At 40.0% G+C, this 24,179-nt stretch overlaps 1 protein-coding gene across 1 annotated transcript in view; it reads right to left on the bottom strand.

The window, feature by feature from the left end:
- The window catches only part of LOC140911645 (guanine nucleotide-binding protein G(q) subunit alpha), a 230,941-nt gene that overhangs the window by 34,973 nt on the left and 171,789 nt on the right, over positions 1-24,179 (bottom strand). Inside the window, exons 4-5 of the mRNA XM_073345099.1 lie at positions 23,032-23,160; positions 21,198-21,327 (exon numbers count right to left, since the gene is read on the bottom strand). Of these exons, the coding sequence (XP_073201200.1) occupies positions 21,198-21,327; positions 23,032-23,160 (259 nt within the window). The remainder of the gene's footprint in view (positions 1-21,197; positions 21,328-23,031; positions 23,161-24,179) is intronic.

Genomic DNA, 24,179 nt, shown 5'->3' with positions numbered 1-24,179 from the left:
GATAAGAGGGATGGATCAGTAACTGGTTAAAAGATAGGAAACAAAGGGTAGGAATAAATGGTCAGTTTTCACAGTGGAGAGAAGTAAATAATATAGTCCCCCGAGGATCTCTGCTGGGACCAGTACTGTTCAACATATTCATAAATGATCGGGAAAAAGACTAAAAAGGAAAGAGTGGCAACATTTTCAGACGATAAAAAGTACTCAGGATAGTTAAGTCCAAAGCAGACTGCGGAGAGTTACAAAGGGATCTCATACAACTGGGTGAGTGAGTAACAAAATGACACTTGAAATGTAATGTTCATGGAGGATAGGTCCATCAATGGTTATTAGCCAAGATAGTCAGGGACGCAATCCCGTGCTCTGGGTGTCCCTAGACCTCTGACTGCTAGAAGCTGGGAATGGATGACAGGGGGTGGATCACTTGATAAATTGCCCTGTTCTGCCCATTCCCTCTGAAGCATCTGGCACTAACTACTTTTAGAAGACATGATACTGGATTAGATGGACTATTGGTTTGACCCAGTATGGCCGTTCTTATGTTATTATCATCTAGACTATAACTGAAAAGAGCTCTACTATTGTAAAGATTTATTTCCTCTAGTTTCAAAATGCACACATAACAAATTAAAAAACCTAACTTGGATTCTGGGCACGTATACAATTATTAAAAATACTTACTTGAAATCCAGATATATTAAGTAACCTAAAAAAGGAAAAGATCATCCACATTGTCCTTAAAAACGAAACTACAGGATAAGTTTCCCCACCAACTCCTCTCCCCATCTGCTCAAGAAAAGCTGAATAAAACTGATGTTCCTACATTGTGCCCTTATTCAGTGTTTGTAGAACAATAAAATCTCAGAGAAAACACTTTTCCAAAGCTCCTTCTGCCCTCCAGAGCCTCAGTCAGTAGCACTGGCTGAAACTCAAGCAGAGAAGACTCAGCTGTAATCTTTTCAAGACCCTGACACAACGGAAGCAATTTTATCCTCAAAATATCAAGAAAATTCTTCACAGTGGGAAAAGCTGATTCAGTAGCTCAGTTGAGGTAATCGCATTATCCAGGCTATCCCCCACCAAGAACAGTTCTGCTGTTCTTTGGGACTTCACAGATACTATGATGGAGGCAATTCCACATGGCTGCATAGCCACAGAAAATGACTGAAAAATTATGTTGTTAGATTCAGCATAAGACTTCTACTAACTATACTTCATTCACCTGTAACACTGTGATCTGTAAACTATGGTGACCTGTGAAAATGACAGAAGGGGAAATCCATGGAGGGATGCAGAGGGCTAAGTTAAGAGGTCAAAGCGAGAACCCAGGTAAAGTATCTTTATAACCAGCATTTTGCATAGATGTAAGTGGGGCAATATAGCATTTTTTCAAGGTCGAGAGGAATTTGCTGTAGGCAAATTATGAGGGTCTGGATCAGAGTTTTAGATGTGTGGATACGGTGTAGAAAGTAATGGCAAGATTTAGACACAGTCTGGATGCACAGGTCTAGAGTTTAAGTCAATCAAGTAAGCCATTTTTCTGTGATTTAAAAACTCCCAAATCTCAAATCATTCCTGATTGTTTCATTTGCTATGTCACTGAAGGGCAGAACTGGAATCTAAACTTGAATCTGGGAGTGTATTATAAGCTAAAAAAGCAGGAGTTATTTTCTAAATACTGTAATGCAAAGTCAGTTGATAGTTCTAAAGATGTAAAGAGAGGACCGGAATTATATGAGATATTGGTCTCCTATTAGAAAGTATATTCAGCATATAAATATAACTTTAAACAATAATAGTTTTAGATACAGTGAAATGGAACAGTCTTGTTATTAAAGGTACATTATTAGCTTAGGCACGCAGGATAGGGTTTGTTTAACAATAAGAATAGAGGGATACAGAACTTAATTTGAATAGAAACATTTTTATAAATTATATAAGCAATTCTTGAGAGGGTTAAAAATGCCCTCACTGTGTTGGAAAACCATATGAATTAGAACAGAAACTGACTAGTCTGGTTTGTTTCACTGTTCATAATAAAAATAAATGCAAAAAAAAAAAGTAAACATAATAAAAGATAAAAGCTTTTAAAAATTTTCAGTTTTAATTATATAAGTTGTCTTTAACAACAAAAGCAAGGCCATATTAAATTTTAGCTTGACACTGTCTCTTTAGCAACAAAAAAGGAAACTCTTGATAGAGAAACATTGCCCACCCCCCCCCCCCCCGGGTACATATAGACGTTTGTACACAGAGTAGAATTTCCACATTGCTCCATTTAGCAGTAGTGAAATTCCTGACCTGCTTATCAGAAGCTGAGATGGCAAATAAGAACTGAATAACTACATTACAACAAGCAAAAGACTGGAAAAACTTAAGTGTTCTTCTCGCTAATCCTCCGTTACAAACATGCATTTAAAATTCACATCTGAGTGTGTACTCTTTCTTTATAAAGCAGATGAACTCTGACCATAATGAATTAAACATTTTTTTTCATTTATTTTGTGTACTAAATGCTCAGATGAGGTCACTAGAATTATTTTCAAATGCTATCTTCTATCATTACAGATATTGTTCTACCCAATTTCTCTGTAGCTTTTCCAGTCTATAATAATGGTATCAGCTTGGCAAATCCAATATCTGCCTTTTGACATCTCAGCTAAGAGAATTTCATTCCATTTATCAAAACTCATGACCCCATTTATTTTCAGTGATATTATACTAAATTATTCTAGTTAGAATTAAGTGAGGTGTCCCAGAAGTATTAACCTATTTAGGGACATGGAAAGGATATTCGTTAACTATTAAAAAAGCTCTCAGAAAACCAAACAGCAGTTAACTGAAACCATGCAACACTTACATTATCAATAATTAATATATTTAAATGTTTTGCTGCCTACAAACTCCATACAGGAACACTGTCCACTACTTTGTCCTTTCAGTCCTCCTCTTTATAAGATAAATAGGAACAATTATCCAACCTCATTCACTCCTGCATGCCCAACTGCTTCTTGATTACAGACAATTACTAAAGTTAAATGTTAACATGTTTCCTGAACCAAATGCATTACAATATCCTACTCTATTTCCACATGTTTGCTTTTGTACAGTGTTTATTGCAGACCTATAATATGTTTAACTTATATAATGGCAATATTTTACTTTTTAATGAATACCCATTTGCCAATTTATAGAGAGGAATCTGTTACTTTGTTTCACCTATTTCTTACATTGTGCAACATTATAATAAATATATTATGTATAATACATAATTTTACAATTTTAAAAGTGTCTGTCTAATGATAAACCTATATACATGCATTATATGTACATACACACAAATATACATGTTTGTATGTGATATAAAGGTTTTAATGTTATAAATTTGAAATGGCCGCTTTACTTGCAAATAACAAAGCCATGAGTTATGCCAATAAAAAAAAACCTTTATACCTCAAATATGTATTCTTTATGTGACACATTGCAGGAAATCTATTTTGTAAATATTTTAAAGAGTTAAACATTTTATGGGGACTATTTTTGTGTCCTTCCACCTGTAAAGTCAGATGCCTTAATTACCAGGAGTTGCATAGTATAGGGCTAAGAGGAGGCTATTAAAAAAAAAAGCTATGAAAATATAGTCTCTCTATATAAAATATTATCTTATTATATAAAATATGATCTCTCAGGCTCTTCCAAGACTGTAAGTGATTGCCAGTTCTCAGTGGAAATCTGGTAATTTCCCCTACCAAGTAGCATAAAACCTTATATTTCTAGCCCTACTGAGCTGTAAGATATCAAATGTTAAAGATCTGTAGGCATAAGTAAGTTGCAACTTGCCCAGGACTGAATCCAATCTATCCTGGGATCTGAGCAAGAGTAATTTTTCCAGTAAAAATTCCAAAATTGAGAGAATAAAGAGAAAACATTTGTCTGGCCGGCTGTTTTGTTTTGTTTTTAAACTGCAGCTGTTTGAAGCCACTCAGACTTGTGGAATGTTAGAAGAGTATCAGGGGAAAATTCAGTAGTGGGAGAGGGTAAGTAAAGTGGTCATATGTGTATGATAAATTACAGAATCATGTGATAAATTAATTTATCCCATAAATATCCACCTCCCAGCATGTTTGTGTGTATATTATATATACATGAAAACACCAACCCCTTTATAGCACATAAAATTAATAGAATTTTATTTAATTTGTAATACTAATGCTGTGATTGGTATAGTATATCCTCTGGGTCAAATTTTGCCCTCATTCACACCAGTGAGTCTAGAGAAACTACAGTTGTACTGAGCAGCAGAATTTGGAACTTTTAAATGTCTCCTTCCTTCCTCCTCTTTTTTCTCTGGGTATTTAAGAAAGCAATAGAAATTCAGCTCCGCTAAATGTTGCTAGATCTTATCCCATGTTTGAAAAGGAAAACAAGATATGCACAGTTTTCTCTTCTATATATTATGTGTAATAGGATGCTTGACTGAACAAGCTGGATGCAGTACGTAACAGGGAGAGATGACAATAGGTCAGAGGTAAGTGAGGACTGCTAGTTGAGTCATAATTAAGGTGCAGTCTGGCATCTGTTAATACTTTTTCTTCGGGTATAAAACATTCCTCATTAACAGGCTGCAGTTTTATGAACCATATCCAAATCAAAATAGCCTTACTGGCTACCGTCACTTAAGGTTCACCTACACTCCAATTAAAAACTCATGGCTTGTCAGTGCGAAGAGGCTGCTTAATTGCAATGTAGATATTTGGGTTTGGGCTGGAGCCTGGGTTCCAGAACCATGTGAAACGGGAGGGTGCCAGAGTTCAGGCTGCAGCCTGATCCCAAATGTCTACACCACAGTTAAGCAGCCCATTTAGCCCAAGCTCCATGAGCTGAAGTCAGCTGGCATGGGCTCACCGTGGGTGTCTAATTGCAAGCTTCAAGTGTCAGTAATAGCTAAGGCTGTTCTAATTCCCTATGCAGCACTTTCCTCTCCAAAATGCCTCTGTGGCCCATGAGACTGAGTCCTGTTGTGATTAATGCAACTAAAAATTAACTCCAATTGTAAGCTCAAATGTAAAAAGTATGTGCAAGTTCTTAAAATGTCTATAACTTTTTGCCTGCTTGGAAATTTAACCATGGAAAATAGGTCAAGTTCTTTTCAGTAATTAAATGTTATAAACAGGTGCAAGAAAACCAGACAGAGAAACTGGATTAGCCCAAACGAAAAAGCTGATAGTATTCTGCTGATATTATTCAAAGACTGTGTTGAAATTATGCTTGTTAAAAAATAGAGGATATGGAACCAGAAGTTAATGAAACAAAATTGGTATGTCAGATATTAGGCCTAACTGGTGGACAAAATAATGAGGATGAACTATGACACTCACATTTCCCCTTTTTGGGTTTCTAAAAAAACTTGCACTGCTTGCCTGTTCCACCTTGCATCCCAGTTCAGCCTACTGGGGGTCAGGAACAACCTGGTAGACTTCTAAGCAGGAAGATGTTCAGCTCATCTTGTCTCATCTCATCTTCCCTGATCCCAAAGTAGAAAGAGTAGACCAGACTTGATCATATAACATTTTTTTCCCCCCACTTGTGAGTCCTGAAAATCAACATATCATCATGACATCTAGTCCTCAAGGGATACCTAATTGCCTGCACTGCAAAGGAACATAAGATTCTGTTCTGTTCCCTTCCTTTTGTTCCCTCCCTCCCTTCGCCTCTCCCCTCGCTTCCTTCCTCCTATCCTCACTCTTATTCTCTCAGCTTCTCATCAAATCCTGAATCAACTTCACTGCATCAGCACAGCGAGACGAGAGGACCACAATCCTTCCCTGTCTAAGGAGAAAAGACCCAATTAGATGATACCCCTGACTGGAATGTGAACCAGGGTCTAAGCAACTGGTGCTGTGGTCAGCCTGTCAGCCAAAGCATCCATTTGCGACTGACCAGCCATCCAGTCTTCCAAAGACAACAGCAAAAGTTGTATTTTCTCCACCCTTTCTATCCACTCTCTCCTTCACCCTGTGCCTGTTAGAAACAGGAGACAGGAGTACCCTTTACACATGAGGACTGAAAGTAAAATTAACCCTTTCCTTTTTGATCAGAGAAAGGTAGTTCTGAAAATAAAACTCTGACATTTTGCCTCCAAAAGAAGAGAGACTTTAAAGGTTTTGATTAAGTTTGTTTTGCGTAATTTCTCAGTTTCAGTACAAATGCTTGTTTCAATTTCTTGTTTTTTCTTGTGTTTGATCAATAAACAGTGAACTTTAAAATGAATGTTTTGGGTGTTTGCCAAGAAATCAAGTATACCAAGGTCTATGTAGGAAAAAAACCCAGACCTCTTTATATAGAATTATGTTGGACATTGAAAGAGTTTATAACAGATATATTAGCCCCAGCTTAAGGAGGTCCCTTTTCCTGGGTAAGGTAACAGGGAAGGTTCCAGAACAATCAGGAACTTTCTGGAAACAATTAAGGCAGACAGGCTGATTAGAACACCTGCAGCCAATCAAGAAGCTGCTATAATCAATTAAGGCAGACTAATCAGGGCACCTGGGTTTAAAAAGGAGCTCACTTCAGTTTGTGGCATGCGTGCAAGGAGCTGAGAGTGAGAAGGCGTACTACTGGAAGACTGAAAAGTACAAGCAATATCAGATATCCAGAGGAAGGTCCTGAGGCGAGAATAAAGAAGGTGTTGGGCAGAGGCCATGGGGAAGTAGCCAAGGGAGTTGTTGCTGTCACACAGCTGTTACAGGAGCCAATGTAGACATCTGCAATCCACAGGGCCCTGGGCTAGAACCCGGAGTAGAGGGCGGGCCCGGGTTCCCCCCATCCCTCTATTCCCCCAACTCCCTACTTGATACCGGAGGAGTTGAACTGGACTGTGGGTTCCACCAGAGGGGAAGGTCTCTGGCCTGTTCCCCGATCCACTAGGTGGATCAGCAGAGACTGTGGGGATTGTTCTTCTTCCTTTTCCCCATGCTGGCCAGTGATGAGGCTAACTAAGTGAACGGAAGATTTGAGCCACGAAAGTGGCCAAACTGAGGGCTGCTGTGAACCTCTGAGGCGAGCAAATCTGCCAATAAGCGCAGGACTCACCAAGGCAGAGGAGGAACTTTGTCACAACTACCTTAAACTCTTTTGACCCTTGTGATTAATACAACAGCCCTGCACAGACTCTGCCCAACTCAGTCCCAGAGGAATGACACTAGGTAACACCGTAAACTAACTGGGTCCTCATCTGACAACTAGACAATAAAGCTGACAGATTTACATTAAAAATGTACATTATAACATGAACTGCACTGGAAAAAATACGTAAGTATTAAAAGCCCTAAACCAGTTTCATAATGATACAGGGTTGGTATACTTAAATGTTGATACACTGAGTTATGTAACTCCTGTATACTGTTGTTCATACATGAAAACAAGATTATGGAAAGAAACTATGCATAACTGAGAAGCAAGCATTTCCTTCTTTGTAAAAGCACAATACAAACAGAAAGGAAAAAGTTTTCAGGAAATATCATTCAGTGGATTAACTAGGAAAAAAACCCGCTATCTTACAAAAATCACACTAATCAGGCCATGTAAACAGTGTAAAGTGGAGCAATAGAGAATTGGTAAAATGTTAGGTCAGATCTCTTAATTTGATTAAGAGGCAGAGAGATCAAAGGAGGATTATACTGTATCCTAGGATCACATTAGAGATGTTCTGGTTAAGGCCTTTTGGACATTTGATTCCCCCTTTCTCTCAACATTTTTCCTTTTGGGTGAAATTTGTCATGCCTGTTCTCAGCTCAAAGGTGAGTTTATTTTTTGCTAGTGAGTGGGAAAAAAACATTCAGTTGGTTATTGAGTTGTCCAAGCATGGGAAAAACAGGGTTCACATGTAAAAACAAAAGAAATCAGGAACATTTTGTGCTTGAATAATTCACAAATAGCATTGTTTTAAAACTGAAACTTTACATGTATGTAGTCCTCAATAAGAAATATCTACATTGCTAATTTTTTTTAAAGAAAGCTTCATATGATTTAAAAGCATATTCTGTGCTTGCAAAATCCTTCACTGTCCCTTATCTATTAATCACTCAAGAGGGTTGGTTTCCAGGTAGAAGCACACACATGCACCTATACATTTGAAGTAAACTCACATAGAAAAAAACTGAAAAAATATAAAGAAAACACACAATTGACTGTAGACACACAAAGTAAAAATTTTAACTCCTTTGCTAATAAAATAAAGCCCAGTCAAATTTACGTTAATGCATTGTTAAGTTTGAAAATTTAAATGCAAAAAAGACAGGATACTCAGAAAATAAAAGAGTTTAATGCTGTTCTCTGGTGGAATTTTTTTGTACTACACCAGGGAAAATGGCCCTACAAGCCAGCAATACTGGCTATATGAGGATGACCATTGTGCAGGAGGATTCTCCAGTGGTTTAGAGCCAGCATGACCGCTTCTATGCCAATCTTCTCCTGGCTACTGGTGTAAAGGACATGGCTGTGGATTGCTTAAGTCCCTGACATCCCCAATGGCCCTCTTGGACTACTGGCCACCAACACAAGTTAGAGCAGCCCTGACGCTTCTCTAAAATACGATGGCAACTGGCCCAGCACAGACAACCCAGGATTGCGGGAATGCAAGGTGACTTAGAGCTCTTCCTTTGCAATGCACGCTTCTCATCCAAAGCCAAGGATCTGGGCTAAGTTTCCCAAGGACAATGTTAACTTGGCCATATTATCATTATATTAAACAACCTTGGAAACAGCTTAAACAGCAATCCAAAATCCACCAATGCACCAGGTCATATTACTGAATTTCTTGACTTTTGTCAGTTTAAATTTGCAAGCTTAATGATGAATTCGGGGCACTTCCATAAATCTGTTTTAATTAATATTTGTAGAAACATTTTGTCTGAGATAGATAACTGTCCTATGCATTTCCTAAGTGAAGTGTCCATCACCACAGTATCTTGGCATTAGAATTAAACATGGCAAAACTTCATACTGTAGGATACCACTATATACGAAAAACAGTCACACAGGTTCACACAGTGGAGAAGAAGCCATGCATTGCTAATCACTCCACACAGATGACAAATTATCAGTGGCAGCGTCACTGGCCTGATCCCAGAAAAGCTCTTGAAAGACTATAAAGCATTTTAGTTAAGAACAGTGGTGACAGTGTCAAAGGTCTTCCCACATCCAAAATTACTCAAATTGCTTAAATGGAAGAGGCTGCTTCCACAGGACAGCAGCTTGGCACAGGGACTTGGCTGACCAGACAGCTAACAAGACAGACCTCAGAAAAACTCAAAAAGATTTGCTCTGATTTTCTAGAAATTTGTTAAATTCCCAGTCAATGGAAACCAAGATGTCGCTCTCCTTTCCCTTCCCTGCTCTCCTTCCCTCCCTTTCCATTCCTTTACTTTTTTGTTCTTTTTTTCTCTTCCCTTATTTTTGAGGTGTGGGGGGCAAATCAATAACATATACATTAAAAACAAACCAAGGTTACTTTTAACATCTCAACAGTGTATTATTTAGATCTGTGCTAACACACCTGTCCCAATCTCTAGTTTAAAGTATACAGGATTTCCTTTGTTTAATGGCTTTGTGGCACACTTAAGTTACACAAATCTATTTTATCTTTTAACAGGTTTTATCTTTTAACAAATTCTGAATCTTGTCTTCTTAGAAACATAGAATCACAGAGATGTAGGGCTGAATGGGACTTTGAGAGGTCATCTAGTCAAGCCCCCTTCCCTGCACTGAGTTAGGACACAGTATATCTTGACCACCCCTGACCGGTGTTTGTCTAACCTGTTCTTAAAATCCAGGGGATGCTGTGAAGGCCAAAAGTATAACTGGGTTCAAAAAAGCATTAGATAAGTTCCTGGAGGATAGCTCCTTCAATGGCTATTAGCCAAGATAGTCAGGGCTGAAACCCTATGCCCTGGGTGTCCCTAAGCCTCTGACTGCCAGATGCTGGGACTGGACCACAGGGAATGGATCACTAGATAACTCCCCTATTCTGTTCATTCCTTCTGTAGCACCTGACACTGGCCGTTGTCAGAAGACAGTAAACTGGGCCAAATGGACCACTGGTCTGACCCAGTATGGCCATTCTTATGTTATTACCTCCAGTGACAGAGATTCCACAACCTCCCTTGGGAGCGTATTCCAATATTTAACTATCCATATAGTTAGAACCTTTTCCCTAATATCTAACCTAAATCTCCCTTGCTGAAGATTAAGCTAATTACTTTTTGTCCTATCTTCGGTGGACATGGAGAACAACTGATTGCTGTCCTTTTTGTAACACTCCTTAACAAATCTGAAGACTGTTTTTTCTCATGACCAAACATACCCAGTTTTTTCACCTTTCCTCATAGGTCAGGTTTTCTAAATCTTTTATCGTGTTTGTTGCTCTTCTCTGGACTCTCTCTACTTTGTCCACATCTTTCTTAAAGCGTGGCACCCAAAACTGGACACAATACTCCAGCTGAAGGCTCAACAGTGCCAAGTGGAGTGGGACAATTACCTCCCGGGTCTTACATAAGACACTCCTTCTTAATGCATGGCAGATTTAGATTAGCCTTTTTCACAACTGCATCACATTGCTGGCTCACATTCCATTTGTGATCCATGATAAGCCCCACATCCTTTTCAGCAACATTGCTGCCTAGCCGGTTATTCCCCATTATTTTTTGGCTTGGCTGTGTACTGAACTTCTCCATGAGTGGGACAGAATCCATCCCAACAAGCCAGCCTGAGGATGAAGTAACTCCTGCATCTCCCGTGCCACCCTCCATGGTGAAAAATGGCCTCGTCATGCTCCTTCCTCAGCTCCAATGCCAACGGTCACCTGTGCACAGGGAGCTTCACGGAGCTGGGCTCAGCGGTCAGCAAAGAATGTGTGTCCATTGTGCTGGCTCCACCACTCAATCCTCAATTCAAGCTGTGTCTGGACATCTCTGCAACTGCAGAGGCATTGGCAGGATTATATAAAGAGGTCCTCATTGCAAAACATCACCATAGACTTCGAATTAAAATGAGGAACAAACATTGTACACTTCTTACTACTTTGTTTAATGTTAGGAGAGTGCCATGCGACAGGAATGCTTATTGTCCCCACATCCACATTCAAGCAAACTACATTTTACTGATGTGAGATAAATACACTCTTCTCCTACACTCGCCAGGACTGGAATGTTGGGGAAAGCCGGGGGGTGGGGGTGAATGGAGCAGCACTTTGATATCTCACTAACATCTATCCATATAATAGCGTCAGCGTGGGTGAGAGAAAGTGCAGCTCACTGAAGGGCAAAACTAAGCTCACCCAAACTGGTGTTTAGTTCTAAGCCATACTGAATTAGTTCCAGATCTGCAAGAATACAGGCCGAAGGCTGTCAGAATACACATATATGCACAGAATACAGAAGTTGGACCCAGAAAGCCTGCTTTGAACTAAAGTTATGAACATCAGATTTCAAAGTGAAAAACAAAAAGTTTCAGAAGTTTATTTTCATTGGTGTTAATGTGAATCGTAAATACTTTAGGTGGACAGAGGCGGACCAGTCTTCAGGACACCTAAGAATTTTGCAGCTTTTTACCTCCATAAGATGTTTTTAAAGAGAAACTTTGAAAAGTTGGAAGTTTTATAAATAAAGTATTATTACACAAAAATCAAGGCTGGAAATAAATTCAAGACTAGAAGTTATTATAACTGTGGGGATCAAGAGATGTTTTTGCTTACAGTGACTAGTTTCCAATCAGAATGAAAAAACATTTTCAGTTACATCACTCAGCTTCGCTGAAGTTGAAATCAAAGGTATTTTGAGACATGAATGAAAATTGACAAGAAATATTTCAGACTGAAAAGTAAATATTCAATGTGGTACACACGTGCTGTCTGGCTAAAACCCCTCTGGTCTATGCTGAAAATTTACTGCTCAATGACAAGAACAGTATTTGCAAAAGCCAAACCTTCCTACAGCAACATACTGACATTAACAAACAAAGATTTTTTACTTCAAATCAAATTTTTGGCAAAACTGCTTCCCAAGAGCCTTTTGTTTCTCTTATGTACAATTAATTTCCATGACGTGGCAACATGAGTACAGACAATAGATGCACCCTCCTTGTCTGCTTCAAGTTTTCTAATGCACACATTTCCTCCTGAACCTCCAGCAGCATTTCCCAGATAAGAATTTCCAAAGCACAAATAGGTTAGTCTACACAATATTCCCTATACTTAGTCCCTATAGGGAAGATTTAGGAGCGCAAGTCCCATTAATTGTTAATGGGAGTAGTGCTCCTAAATCATGTCGGCACTCCTGAAAATCCGACTCTCAGCTTAAACTCCACATTTTCCAGATACTTTTGTGGGTTTCTCTCCAGGAATTGCAACCTCTAGCAAAAAATTAGCAGTCAAGAGAAATTTGTTTTTCTGAGATGTGGCTGGTGCCAGTACAGAACGGGTCTGCCTGGAAAAGGCAGGAGTGAAAGTAGCCAAAAAGGGATTAGGCAGAAGTGGAAGCAGACGTGTGAGAAAGAAAAGAGGAGGTACGAGGATACTTGGAAGGTGAACCAGACTATTCTCCTCTCAGCGCATATCACATAAGGATTGCTTCTCCTCTCAGCTGACATGAATGGAGCACAACGTTGTGGGGGGTCTTCACAATTCCTCTGCGGAAACTATCCCTCGGTCAGCTGGAGAAGTAATGAGTGCTCTAACCAGGGAGCCATGCAGATTCAGAGAGCTGCTTGATCTAGCTCAGAGATGGGCAAACTACGGCCCATGGGACTGTCCTGCCTGGCCCCTGAGCTCCTTGCCTGGGAGGCTAGTCCCTGGGCCCTCCCCCACTGTTCCCCACCCCCGCAGCCTCAGCTCACTGCGTCGCCGGCGCAATGCTCTAGGCGGCAGGGCAGCGAGCTCCTGGAGCCGCGCAGCTGCCTGTCCTGATGCAGCTGCGCCACCAGCCACCAGTGCTCCAGGCAGCGCGGTAAGGAGGCAGGGAGTGCGGGGGTTGGATAGAGGGCAGGGGAGTTTGGGGTGATAGTCAGGGAGCGGGGATGTGGATAGGAGTCAGGGCAGTCAGAGGGCAGGGAACAAGGTGGTTGGATGGGGTAGGGGCACCAGGGGGGCAGTCAGGAAGGAGAGGGGAGTTGGATAGGGTGGCGGGAGGCAGTTAGGGGCAGGGGGTCCGGGGGCGGTCAGGGGACAGAGAGCGGAGGGTGGATGGGGCAGGGGTCCCCAGGGGGCCATCAGGAAACAGGGGGGTTGGATGGAGCAGGAGTACTGGGGGGGCTGTCAGGCGGCAAGAAGCAGTGGAGGTCAGATAGGGGATGGGGTCCAGGCCATGCCTGGCTGTTTGGGGAAGCCCAGCCTCCCCTAACCAGCCTTCCATACAATTTCAGAAACCCGATGTGGCCCTCAGGCCAAAAAGTTTGCCCGCCCCAATCTAGCTAATATAAGAGTTTGATGCAGCACCTGATCCATCAGGACAGGACATCTTTAGAGGATAATACTTCCTCCCAAAACCCCTCGAAGGAAGAATAGTGACCTAGATTTCCTAAACCCCTCTTTCTGGAAAGGTAAATTTTGACAGTCATTTGGACATCTCAAGAATTCCATAGAACTTCATACCTAGCCAGAGGTTTGGGGCATAGCTGAGGAAGGAGATCTCCACAGAAGGCTTTGAGAGAAAATTAGGGTGAGAATAGCTAGAGAGGGATGCAGACTAAAGCAACAAGCCACCCCTATTCTATGGACTGAAGTGGTATCCATAACAAACTCTATCTTAGTTAATGCAGAGGATTATAGCGTACTGACTCAAAGGTAACCTTGACAGAAGGCTCTGTGGATTAGGCTGAAGGTTCCACAGGGGAAATGATGATTTAATTAGAGGCCTCGGGCATGAAATTGCCTTTTAAAACACAGGACAAAAGTTTCAAACTTAGATACCTAAAGTGAGGTACCTTCAGCTGGTGTAAATCAGCACAGTGTCACTGAGGTCAATAGTGCTATGCTAATGTACACCTTCTGAGGCTCTGTACCCTAAATTCAAAATGGGAGTCCAGTTTGCTCGGAGACTACAGCAACCCAAAAAATGAAGGGAGTACAGAGATTTCTGTAGCCTTTTCTCTGCCTATTGGAACAGGAAAGTGGTCTCTTTCTTGGTCTGTCCCTGATACTACAGCGATGGTGTAATCCTGTCTGATGAGGATAGGATGCAAAGGAGAAATATTCAGGAACAACAGGTCTAGATAGAATGCCCTTAGTCCTCTGAACCTAAATTTTCATTCTCTATGGGAGTACTCCCCCTTCTGTACTTCCTCTGGGAGTACAACAACCTTGTGAATGAACCAGATCCCTCTTCAAGTGAGGACGGCATCTTCTTTTTTGTGCAGTTATTCCTGGAGAGGAAGTCCGTTTCAGGGAATGCCAGCTTTAAGCTGGTTCTGCGTGTTAGTCTCCAGCTACGCACGGTCAATCAGCATTTATCATCAGTTTGTGTTAAACAGCTTCAACTTTCCATTTGCATTTAAGGGAATAAACATATAGTGGTGAGGAGCAAATCTCAAAAAGTTGTGAAATTCAGTTTGGACAGCCATTCAAAAGTTTCAGATGTTTAATACGAAGAGTATTCTGGAAATCAGGCTGTATATCTGTCATAATTTGCTTTTCCCTATGTGATTTCCAGTGCTTTCTCGTTTCAACTCTGTCATGAAAATGCTTTGAGAATAGCTCCCTCTTGATATGTCAGTTTCTAGTCCAGGGGCGGGCAAACTTTTTGGCTTGAGGGCCACATCGGGTTTTGGAAATTGTATGGAGGGCCATTTAGGGGAGGCTGTGCCCCTGCCCCCATCCGCCCCCCTTGCTTCTCGGCCCCTGACGGCCCTCCCCGGGACTCCTGCCCCATCCACCCTCCCCCACTCCCTGTCCCCTGACCGCCCCTGGAACCCCTGCCCCTGACTGCCCCCCACAGCCCCATTCAACCCCCCCGTTCCCTGCCCTCTGACTGCCCGCCCCCATCCACACCCCCACCCCCTGACCAGCACCCCGAACTCCCCTGCCCTCTATCCAACCCCTCCCCCCCGCGCCCCGCTCCCTGCCCACTTACCGTGCAGCACAGAGCACTGGTGGCTGGTGGCGCTACAGCCGTGCCGCCCAGAGCGCTGCGCCGGTGTAGTGTAGTAAATTGCTCTCCGTAACTGCTACCAGTAGCACATTCCTACCCGGAGCAGTTTAATACACTACACCGGCAGCATGCGTGATGAGGCTGTGGAGGAGGGGGAACAGCGGGGGAGGGGCTGGGGGCTAGCCTCCCGGGCCAGGAACTCAGGGGTCGGGCAGGAGGGTCCCGTGGGCTGGATGTGCCCACATAATTTGCCCACCTCTGTTCTAGTCCATGGCTGCAAGAGGACAATGCAGAGAAGAAACAGAAACCAAAAGATAAACAAACATTTTCATAACTCAGAAACATTTTAGGCTTGGTTTGAGTAAAGGGCCAGGTTTTTGTTGACTCTTGTTTTATCTGAACCTGTTCAATATCCTTAGTTATCAGACCAAGCTAACATAAGGCAGGCCAATATGAAAATGTGTCAACTCATTTTAAGATTTTTTTTCTTAGTAATTAACTGTGAATGCAATATTATATATTACTGCACATAAACTAGATCAGAAATACACTCTACATATGACCCTCACTACAATTAACATAACAGACTTTACATGCAGCCTCCCTCTACTGCCCAAACTAACTTCAATCATGCTTTGTTCTCTGAAGACAGAGGCTTTCATGCATTATGAATAGCCCTCACTGTGAAGGATGGTCCTTAGTTTAGAACCTATGTACCATAATCCAACATTAAACCTGGTATTATCTGAATGTTAACACATTAAATTATTTCTATCACAAATACAGGATCGTGAAAGTGAGGTTTTAAAAAAAATGTCATCTATAATAAAGAGATTAACCCAACATATTTTGGGCTCAGAGCCTACATATGTAATAAGCACCATTTATGCCACATGTTAAGAGCTTATCATGGTTTTGAGAAGTGTGTAGGGTGCTGTGTGCGTCCTCTGAAATGAGGTGACGATTACCTGTTCTGTTGATAGGTTTAAGCTTTCTGTAGTATTATTTTTATTGTGCCCTTAATTTTGGCTCTTTGTCCCACATTTGGGCTTTGGTGAAAGCAAAATATTGCTTGTACAGCAGTCTAACTTAGAGCATTACACTGATAAAAATAATTACTATAATGCACATGTTTTGTAAAATAAAATAACATGCTGATGTGAAGCCCAGTTAAAGGAATACAAACTCTGATCATAAACAGAATAAAAAGATGTATCTCCTGTAGTACGTCAGTCTATTCCAGTCCTTCACAGATATGAACATTTTGTGAACATAAGAACCGCCATACTGGGTCAGACCAAAAGTCCATCTAGCCTAGTATCCTGTCTTCCAACAGTGGCCAATGCCAGATGCTTCAGAGGGAATCAACAGAACAGGTAATCATCAAGTGATCCATCCCTTGTTGCCCATTCCAAGCTTCTGACAAACAGAGGCTAGGGACACCATTCTTGCCCATTCTGGCTAATAGCTATTGATGGACCTATCCTTCATGAACTTATCTAGTTCTCTTTTGAACCCTGTTATAGTCTTGAACTTCACAACATCTTCTGGCAAAGAGTTCTACAAGTTGATTGCATGTTGTGTGAAGAAATACTTCCTTTTGTTTATTTTAAACCTGCTGCCTATTAATTTCATTTGGTGACCCCCTAATTCTCGTGTTATAAGAAGGAGTAAATAACACTTCCTTATTTACTTTCTCCACACCAGTCATGATTGTATAGATCTCTATCATATCCCCCCATAGTCGTCTTTTTTCCAAGCTGAAAAGCCCCTGTCTTATTAATCTCTCCTCATATGGAAGCTGTTCCATACCCCTAATGATTTTTGTTGCCCTTTTCTGAACTTTTTCCAATTCCAATATATATCTTTTTTGAGATCAGGCGACAACGCAGCATTCAATATGTGTTAATTAAATGTCTGAGTGCATACCAAAGCGATAAAATTGAAAGACCTCTGTTTTATTAGGGTTGTACTTTTAGCTGGCTGATGTAACAGGAGTTTTTTCTAAAAAAAAACAAAAGGGCAAATCTACAAGCTCTTGCTCAACTCTTGAAACTGGACTTTATTAAGAACTAACACTGAAAAAGAGTCAAGTAATGGGAGTCTGTGGGGATACCAGACTTATTTTGCTATATCTATCATTTTCTGAAGTGATGTAACTTACGTCTATGCAATCATGTAAATATTATGCTGATTCATTTAATGTTACTAAATGAAAAAGACTGGCTAGCACAGATTTGGCACACCCTGTTAGGTTTTGAAGGGTAACTGAAACAGTTTCTGTTTTTTAAAAAAAGGAAATATTTCCAAATGTTAAATTATCTTATTACCCTGAAAAATTGTCACAAAGTGCAGCTAATATATGTGGTAACTGTTAAATTAACTATTGGTGTGTTTTGACTGCTGATTCCATCCTTTATAATTAGGCTTGGAAGGATTGGATTTTTATGGGAAATGTTGGTAAACTTTGATTTCACCATAGAAACGTGAACCAACAAAAACATTTTTCTATTGATAATAATTGAAATTAACCGAAAGATAAAGAAAGAAAAATGCTGCTTGATTTAAGGATATTTAGTTTATATATTTTGTAGGGCTGGCAAGTGATTAAAAAATTAATCATGATTAATCGCGTTGTTAATAATAGAATGCCATTCATTTAAAATATTTTTGATTTTTTTTTAATATTTTCAAATATATTTATTTCAATTACAACACAGAATACAAAGTGTACAGTAATCACTTCATATTTCTTTTTGATTACAAGTATTTGCACTGTAAAAAAAAATAGTATTTTTCAATTCACCTAATACAAATACTGTTGTGAAATCTCTTTATCATGAAAGTTGAACTTACAAATGTAGAATTATGAAAAAAAACTAAACCTGCATTCAAAAATAAAACATTGTAAAATTTTAGAGCCTGCAAGTCCTACTTCCTAATTTTAGAGCACTTAGTCCTATTTCTTTTTCAGCCAGTCGCTCAGACAAACATGTTTGTTTACATTTCCAGGAGATAATGCTGCCCGCTTCTTGTGTACAATGTCACCTGAAAGTGAGAACAGGCGTTCTCATGGCACTGTTGCAGCTGGCGTTGCAAGATATTTATGTGCCAGATGTGCTAAAGAGTCATACGTCCCTTGATGCTTCAATCACCATTCCAGAATATATGCGTCCATGCTGATGACAGGTTCTGCTCGGTAACAATCTAAAGCAGAGCGGACCAATGCATGTTATTTTCATTATCTGAATCAGATGCCACCAACAGAAAGTTGATTTTCTTTTTTGGTGGTTCGGGTTCTGTAGTTTCTGCATCCAAGTGTTGCTCTTATAAGACTTCTGAAAGCATGCTCCACAGCTCGTCCCTCTCAGATTTTGGAAAGCACTTCAGATTCTTAAATCTTGGGTCCAGTGCTGTAGCTATCTTTAGAAATCTCACATTGGTACCTTCTTTGCGTTTTGTCAACTCTGCAGTGAAAGTGTTCTTAAAATGAACAACATGTGCTGGGTCATCATCCAAAACTGCTGTAACGTGAAATATATGGCAGAATGCAGGTAAAACAGAGCAGGGGACATACACTTCTCCCCCAAGGAGTTCAGTCACAAATTTAATTAACGCATTATTTTTTTAACAATCGCCATCAGCATGGAAGAATGTCCTCTGGAATGGTGGCTGAAGCATGAAGGGGCATATGAATGTTCACATAACTGGCACGTAAATACCTTGCAATGCTGGCTACAAAAGTGCCATGCAAATGCCTGTTCTCACTTTCTGGTGACATTGTAAATAAGAAGAGGGCAGCATTATCTCCTGTAAATGTAAACAAACTTGTTTGTCATTAGCTGAACATGAATCAGAGAATCATAGAATAACAGAGTTGGAAGGGACCTCTGGAGGCCATCTAGTCCAACCCCCTGCCCAGAGCAAGACCAATCCCAACTAAATCATCCCAGCCAGGGCTTTGTCAAGCCTGACCTTAAAAACTTCTAAGGAAGGGGATTCCACCACCTCCCTAGGTAACTCCCAGTGTTTCACCACTCTCTTAGTGAAAAAGTTTTTCCTAATATCCAACCTAAACCTCCCCCACTGCAACTTGAGACCATTACTCCTTGTTCTATCATCAGCTATCACTGAGAACAATCTAGATCCATCCTCTCTGGAACCCCCTTTCAGGTAGTTGAAAGCAGATATCAAATCCCCACTCATTCTTCTCTTCAGTAGACTAAACAATCCCAGTTCCCTCAGCCTCTCCTCATAAGTCATGTGTTCTAGACCCCTAATCATTTTTGTTGCCCTTCGCTGGACTCTCTCCAATTTCTCCACATCCTTCTTGTAGTGTGGGGCCCAAAACTGGACACAGTACTCCAGATGAGGCCTCACCAATGTCGAATAGAGGGGAACGATCACGTCCCTCGATCTGCTCGCTATGCCCCTACTTATACACCCCAAAATGCTATTGGCCTTCTTGGCAACAAGGGCACACTGTTGACTCATATCCAGCTTCTTATCCACTGTCACCCCTAGGTCCTTCTCTGCAGAACTGCTGCCTAGCCATTCGGTCCCTAGTCTGTAGCGGTGCATTGGATTCTTCCGTCCTAAGTGCAGGACTCTGCACTTGTCCTTGTTGAACCTCATCAGATTTCTTTTGGCCCAATCCTCCAATTTGTCTAGGTCCCTCTGTATCCTATCCCTACCCTCCAGCATATCTACCACTCCTCCCAGTTTAGTGTTAGAAGTAGGAGTGAGTGGACTTGTAGGCTCTAAAGTTTTACATTGTTTTGGTTTTGAGTGTAGTTATGTAACAAAAAAAAATCTACATTTGTAAATTGCACTTTCACAGCAAAGAAATTGCACAAAAAGCTTGTATGAGGTGAATTAAAAAATACTATTTCTTTTATTTATCATTTTTACAGTGCAAATATTTGTAATAAAAATATACACTTTGATTTCAATTACAACACAGAATACAATATACATGAATATGTATATGAAAATGTAGAAAAACATCCAAAATATGTAATAAATTTCAATTTGATATTATATTGTTTAGCAGTACGACTAAAACTGCGATTAATTTTTTTAAATTGCGATTAATTTTTTTTGAGTTAATCGCATGAGTTAAGTGCTATTAATCAACAGCCCTAATATTTTGACATGTGATGTTAACAATTTGTGTTTTAATGGTTATAAAGTTTTAATTTTTCAATCTCAACATTTACTGGCATAAAATAATTATTTTCTCTGCCCCCCATAATTTCCTGCAACTCTGAAAATTAAAATAGATAATAATAGAACAAAGTGCTGAAAAATAAACATTGATATTATCTGTCAAAATCATAAAAAGCTAATTCTGCCAACGCTATTTGTAATACACCATTTTCTTCTTTTGCTATTTCTCAACAGCTGCAAGAGAAAATATAACCCAGTGTAAAGGCTATGCTGAGAAATACTGAAATGAAGCTGTTAGCCTCTCCCAGTACTTTAGGATCTGGATTTACAATTGCAAAAACAAATGCCATCATCAAGGCATCTCATTCTGCATTCCAGATAGTCTGAAATGTAAGATCCTTGTAACCACTCCAGCCTTACAGACCCTACCCATAGGGCTCCATCGGAAACTCTACCTCCACAAATAACTACCATAAATAATTTCTTTGTAATCAACTAGATTCTATGGCAGCAAAAAACTGCTTGGCTCCACAGATCATCTGTACAGGGGATCAATTTGTATAACAGCATTTGAAGATCAGCGTTTTAATCTCTGCATTACTGTTGCTTTTGTAACCTGTAGTTGTATGATACTGCTGGTAGCCACATGGAAAACATTTGGGACTGGACATACCAATCTGTTCATAGACCATGACAGAACAGCTAGCTACTTTGAGATGAACTGGTAAGTACTAAGTATTATTTCTTTCGTTCTACTCATTTTCAGGCTCCCCTACATAATTCCCAAATACTCATGTGAAAAACACAGCTCTCCATAGTTCACCAAACCATGAGCTCAGGTTTCAATCAATTGCAATGCTCAAGAGAGTGCTTTCAGTCAGTGCTTACCTCATTGTCCGACTCCACAAGTACTTGATCATATTCACTAAGGGCTACTAGAAACATGATAGATGTGACATTTTCAAAGCAATGTATCCATTTTCTTCTTTCTGATCGTTGGCCTCCTACATCCACCATTCTGCAAGGTTAACAAAATCCACATCAATTCCAGGGGGAAACAAAGCCTAATAAAAATCAATGTACATCCACTTACGGAGCATCAAATTCAGCAATTTAGGTAATGAACAATTTGGGTGGAAACCAAAAAAAAAAAAAAATCCCTTTTTTGTTAGCAGTCATTCCATTAATATTTAAAAATCAACAGTGTATGTGTTGCGGGGGAGGCAGGTTGCCATGTTTCCTTTATAAGACTGACATGGCTTATAAATTTTAATAATTATAAGCTTCATCCTCTCAAGTGCTCTGCATGCAGAAATCTCTTTGAAGTAATTCTGAGCAACACTCGGGGAGTGCCTGCAGGACTCAGCCTCATAGATTTAGCAGAAACAGGCATGCAGAGCCTAGGGTAAAGTAGTTTGTAGCCAAAGTAAAAATGCTTGTAACTGAAATAGTTTCTGTATTTTTTCCATATAATTACAAGATATATTTTGAGGAACTAGCAAATAATTTTCAAAAGATAACAAATAAATATATATTGGGGGACTGATGATCTAGTGAGAAATACATGTGAAATGAACATTAAACTGAAGTAAATTTAATCTTTTGGATGGGATAGGTGATCATGTGACACATACGTAAACTTAGAATCAACATAAAATTTGAAAAACATGTTTTATTGAAAGTGCTTAAGATGTTTTGTGTATTTTTCCATTTCTGCCAAGAACACAAGTTAGTCCTTCGTATGTGTTTGGATAGAGGTTCATCCATTCCTTTAGTATCAACTGCTTAAAAATGATTCAGTGTTACAGTTAAAAATAATTAGAAAAAAATTATACTACTCCTATTACACTTCAGTCACTTGAAGAATATGATGGAGTGAGCATATAACAGACTGAAATTTGGTATGATAGCATAAATGTCCTCTTTTTGCATTTTGAATTTGCAATTGTAACACCCCATTATTCTGTATTCATGAAGTAGTGAAATGCATATAAGGTATTGAGTATTCCTACTGAAAAACAATGAACATGAGCTAAAAAAATTTGGGCACATAACATAAAATAAGCATTTTCAAGTTTAAGTTGATTCTCATCCTGAATTCAAAAAGAGCCTCAACTCAATCTCCCTTTTTCAGGCAAAGTTTTTCACCCACAATTAATTATCAGCCCAAAAGCTCTTACTTAGATATTTAAATTGCAGGTGCAATCAAGTTTTTATATTTCTAAGTGACAGCATTTGCACTTGAAATTAACTGTGGGTAAAATTATTTGTAGAAGTAAAAGTAAGCTTTAAATATGTGAACTATTCATTAAAAATCAAGCCTCTATGTTTATCTTTGCGCTTCATCTAATAAATAGGAAAAGAAGATGCACAACTGATTTTGGTTTATATATGTTTATATACATATAATTTGTAATTAAACATTGCTATAAATATTTTCAAAAAAATCAATTCCAAATTATTCCACTATGACCATAAGAACTGAATTAAAACATACACAGGTTTATTTTCTCTCTCTCTCTTGATCTCTTTACTTATTTCCTATAGTCAATTGGTAACAACTTGTGTACAATAACAAAGAAACAAAATGATCAAACAAATAACTAAAGTGCAGAATCAATTTATGTTTACACACTTTTTTTTTTTTTACCAGTATGTGACATTTTATACAACTAACATACAACGAAAATAAATGTATTAAGCGGTTTTTCTTGTTTTCTACCTGAAAATGACGCTTTGTAAGTCGAATGGATATTCAATGATCCCTGTTGTTGGGACTCGAACTCTAAGCACATCTTGTTGGGTGGGCAGATAGGCAGGTTCTGCTATACGGTCCAGGTCATTAAGATAGCTACAGACAGGGAGAAACAACAGGAACGCAAGACAGTGACACCATAATCCCACTGAGGGAAGGAGCAGGGCCAGGTGAGGAAGGGAAATGGGAGAGTGGGGTGGGAAGAAGAAGTGTAACAGAAATAGAGTATAGGTAAAAAAAAAAAGGGGGGGGTGCGGGGGAAGAGAGGAGGGTGCAAGAAAGTTCACCATTCTTCCCACCTACAGAGCCCTGCTCTTAAAGAAATGCCATCATAGACTGGATGTTGGCAAAGAAACCCTACCACAAGTGGCACCTTAGAGACTAACAAATTTATTTGAGCATAAGCTTTCGTGAGCTACAGCTCACTTCATCGGATGCATTCAGTGGAAAATTCAGTGAATGCATCCGATGAAGTGAGCTGTAGCTCACGAAAGCTTATGCTCAAATAAATTTGTTAGTCTCTAAGGTGCCACAAGTACTCCTTTCCTTTTTGCGAATACAGACTAACACGGCTGCTACTCTGAAACCTACCACAAGTGTCTCAGTATTATTGTTTTCCTTTTCACCAGATTATGCTTGGCTTTCTGCTAAGGCAGTGTTTCCTAAACTTGTTCCGCCGCTTGTTCAGGGAAAGCCCCTGGCAGGCCAGGTCGGTTTGTTTACCTGCCACATCTGCAAGTTCGGCCGATCGCAGCTCCCACTGGCCGTGGTTTGCCGCTCCAGGCCAATGGGGGCTGCGGGAAGCGGCGTGGGCTGAGGGATGTACCGGCCGCAAATTCCCGCAGCCTCCATTGGCCTGGAGCAGCGAACCATGGCCAGTGGGAGCTGCGATCGGCCGAACCTGCAGATGTGGCAGGTAAACAAACTGGCCTGGCCCGGCCCGGCAGGGGCTTTCCCTGAACAAGCGGTGTCTCACGTTTGGAAAACACTGCGCTAAGGAATTCCTAGATTCAACCCACATAAGTACTTAACACTTTTAAAAGCAAGACAAAAAACATATCAGAGAGATAAAATTGTGTAATTCTATATACAAATGTAGACATTAATTACCTGAT

Source organism: Lepidochelys kempii, chromosome 5 (assembly GCF_965140265.1).
Source record: "Lepidochelys kempii isolate rLepKem1 chromosome 5, rLepKem1.hap2, whole genome shotgun sequence".
Classification (NCBI taxonomy): Eukaryota; Metazoa; Chordata; order Testudines; family Cheloniidae; genus Lepidochelys; species Lepidochelys kempii.
The sequence above is the reverse complement of the archived record's forward strand: the minus strand, read 5'-3'. Positions and strand labels throughout refer to the sequence as shown.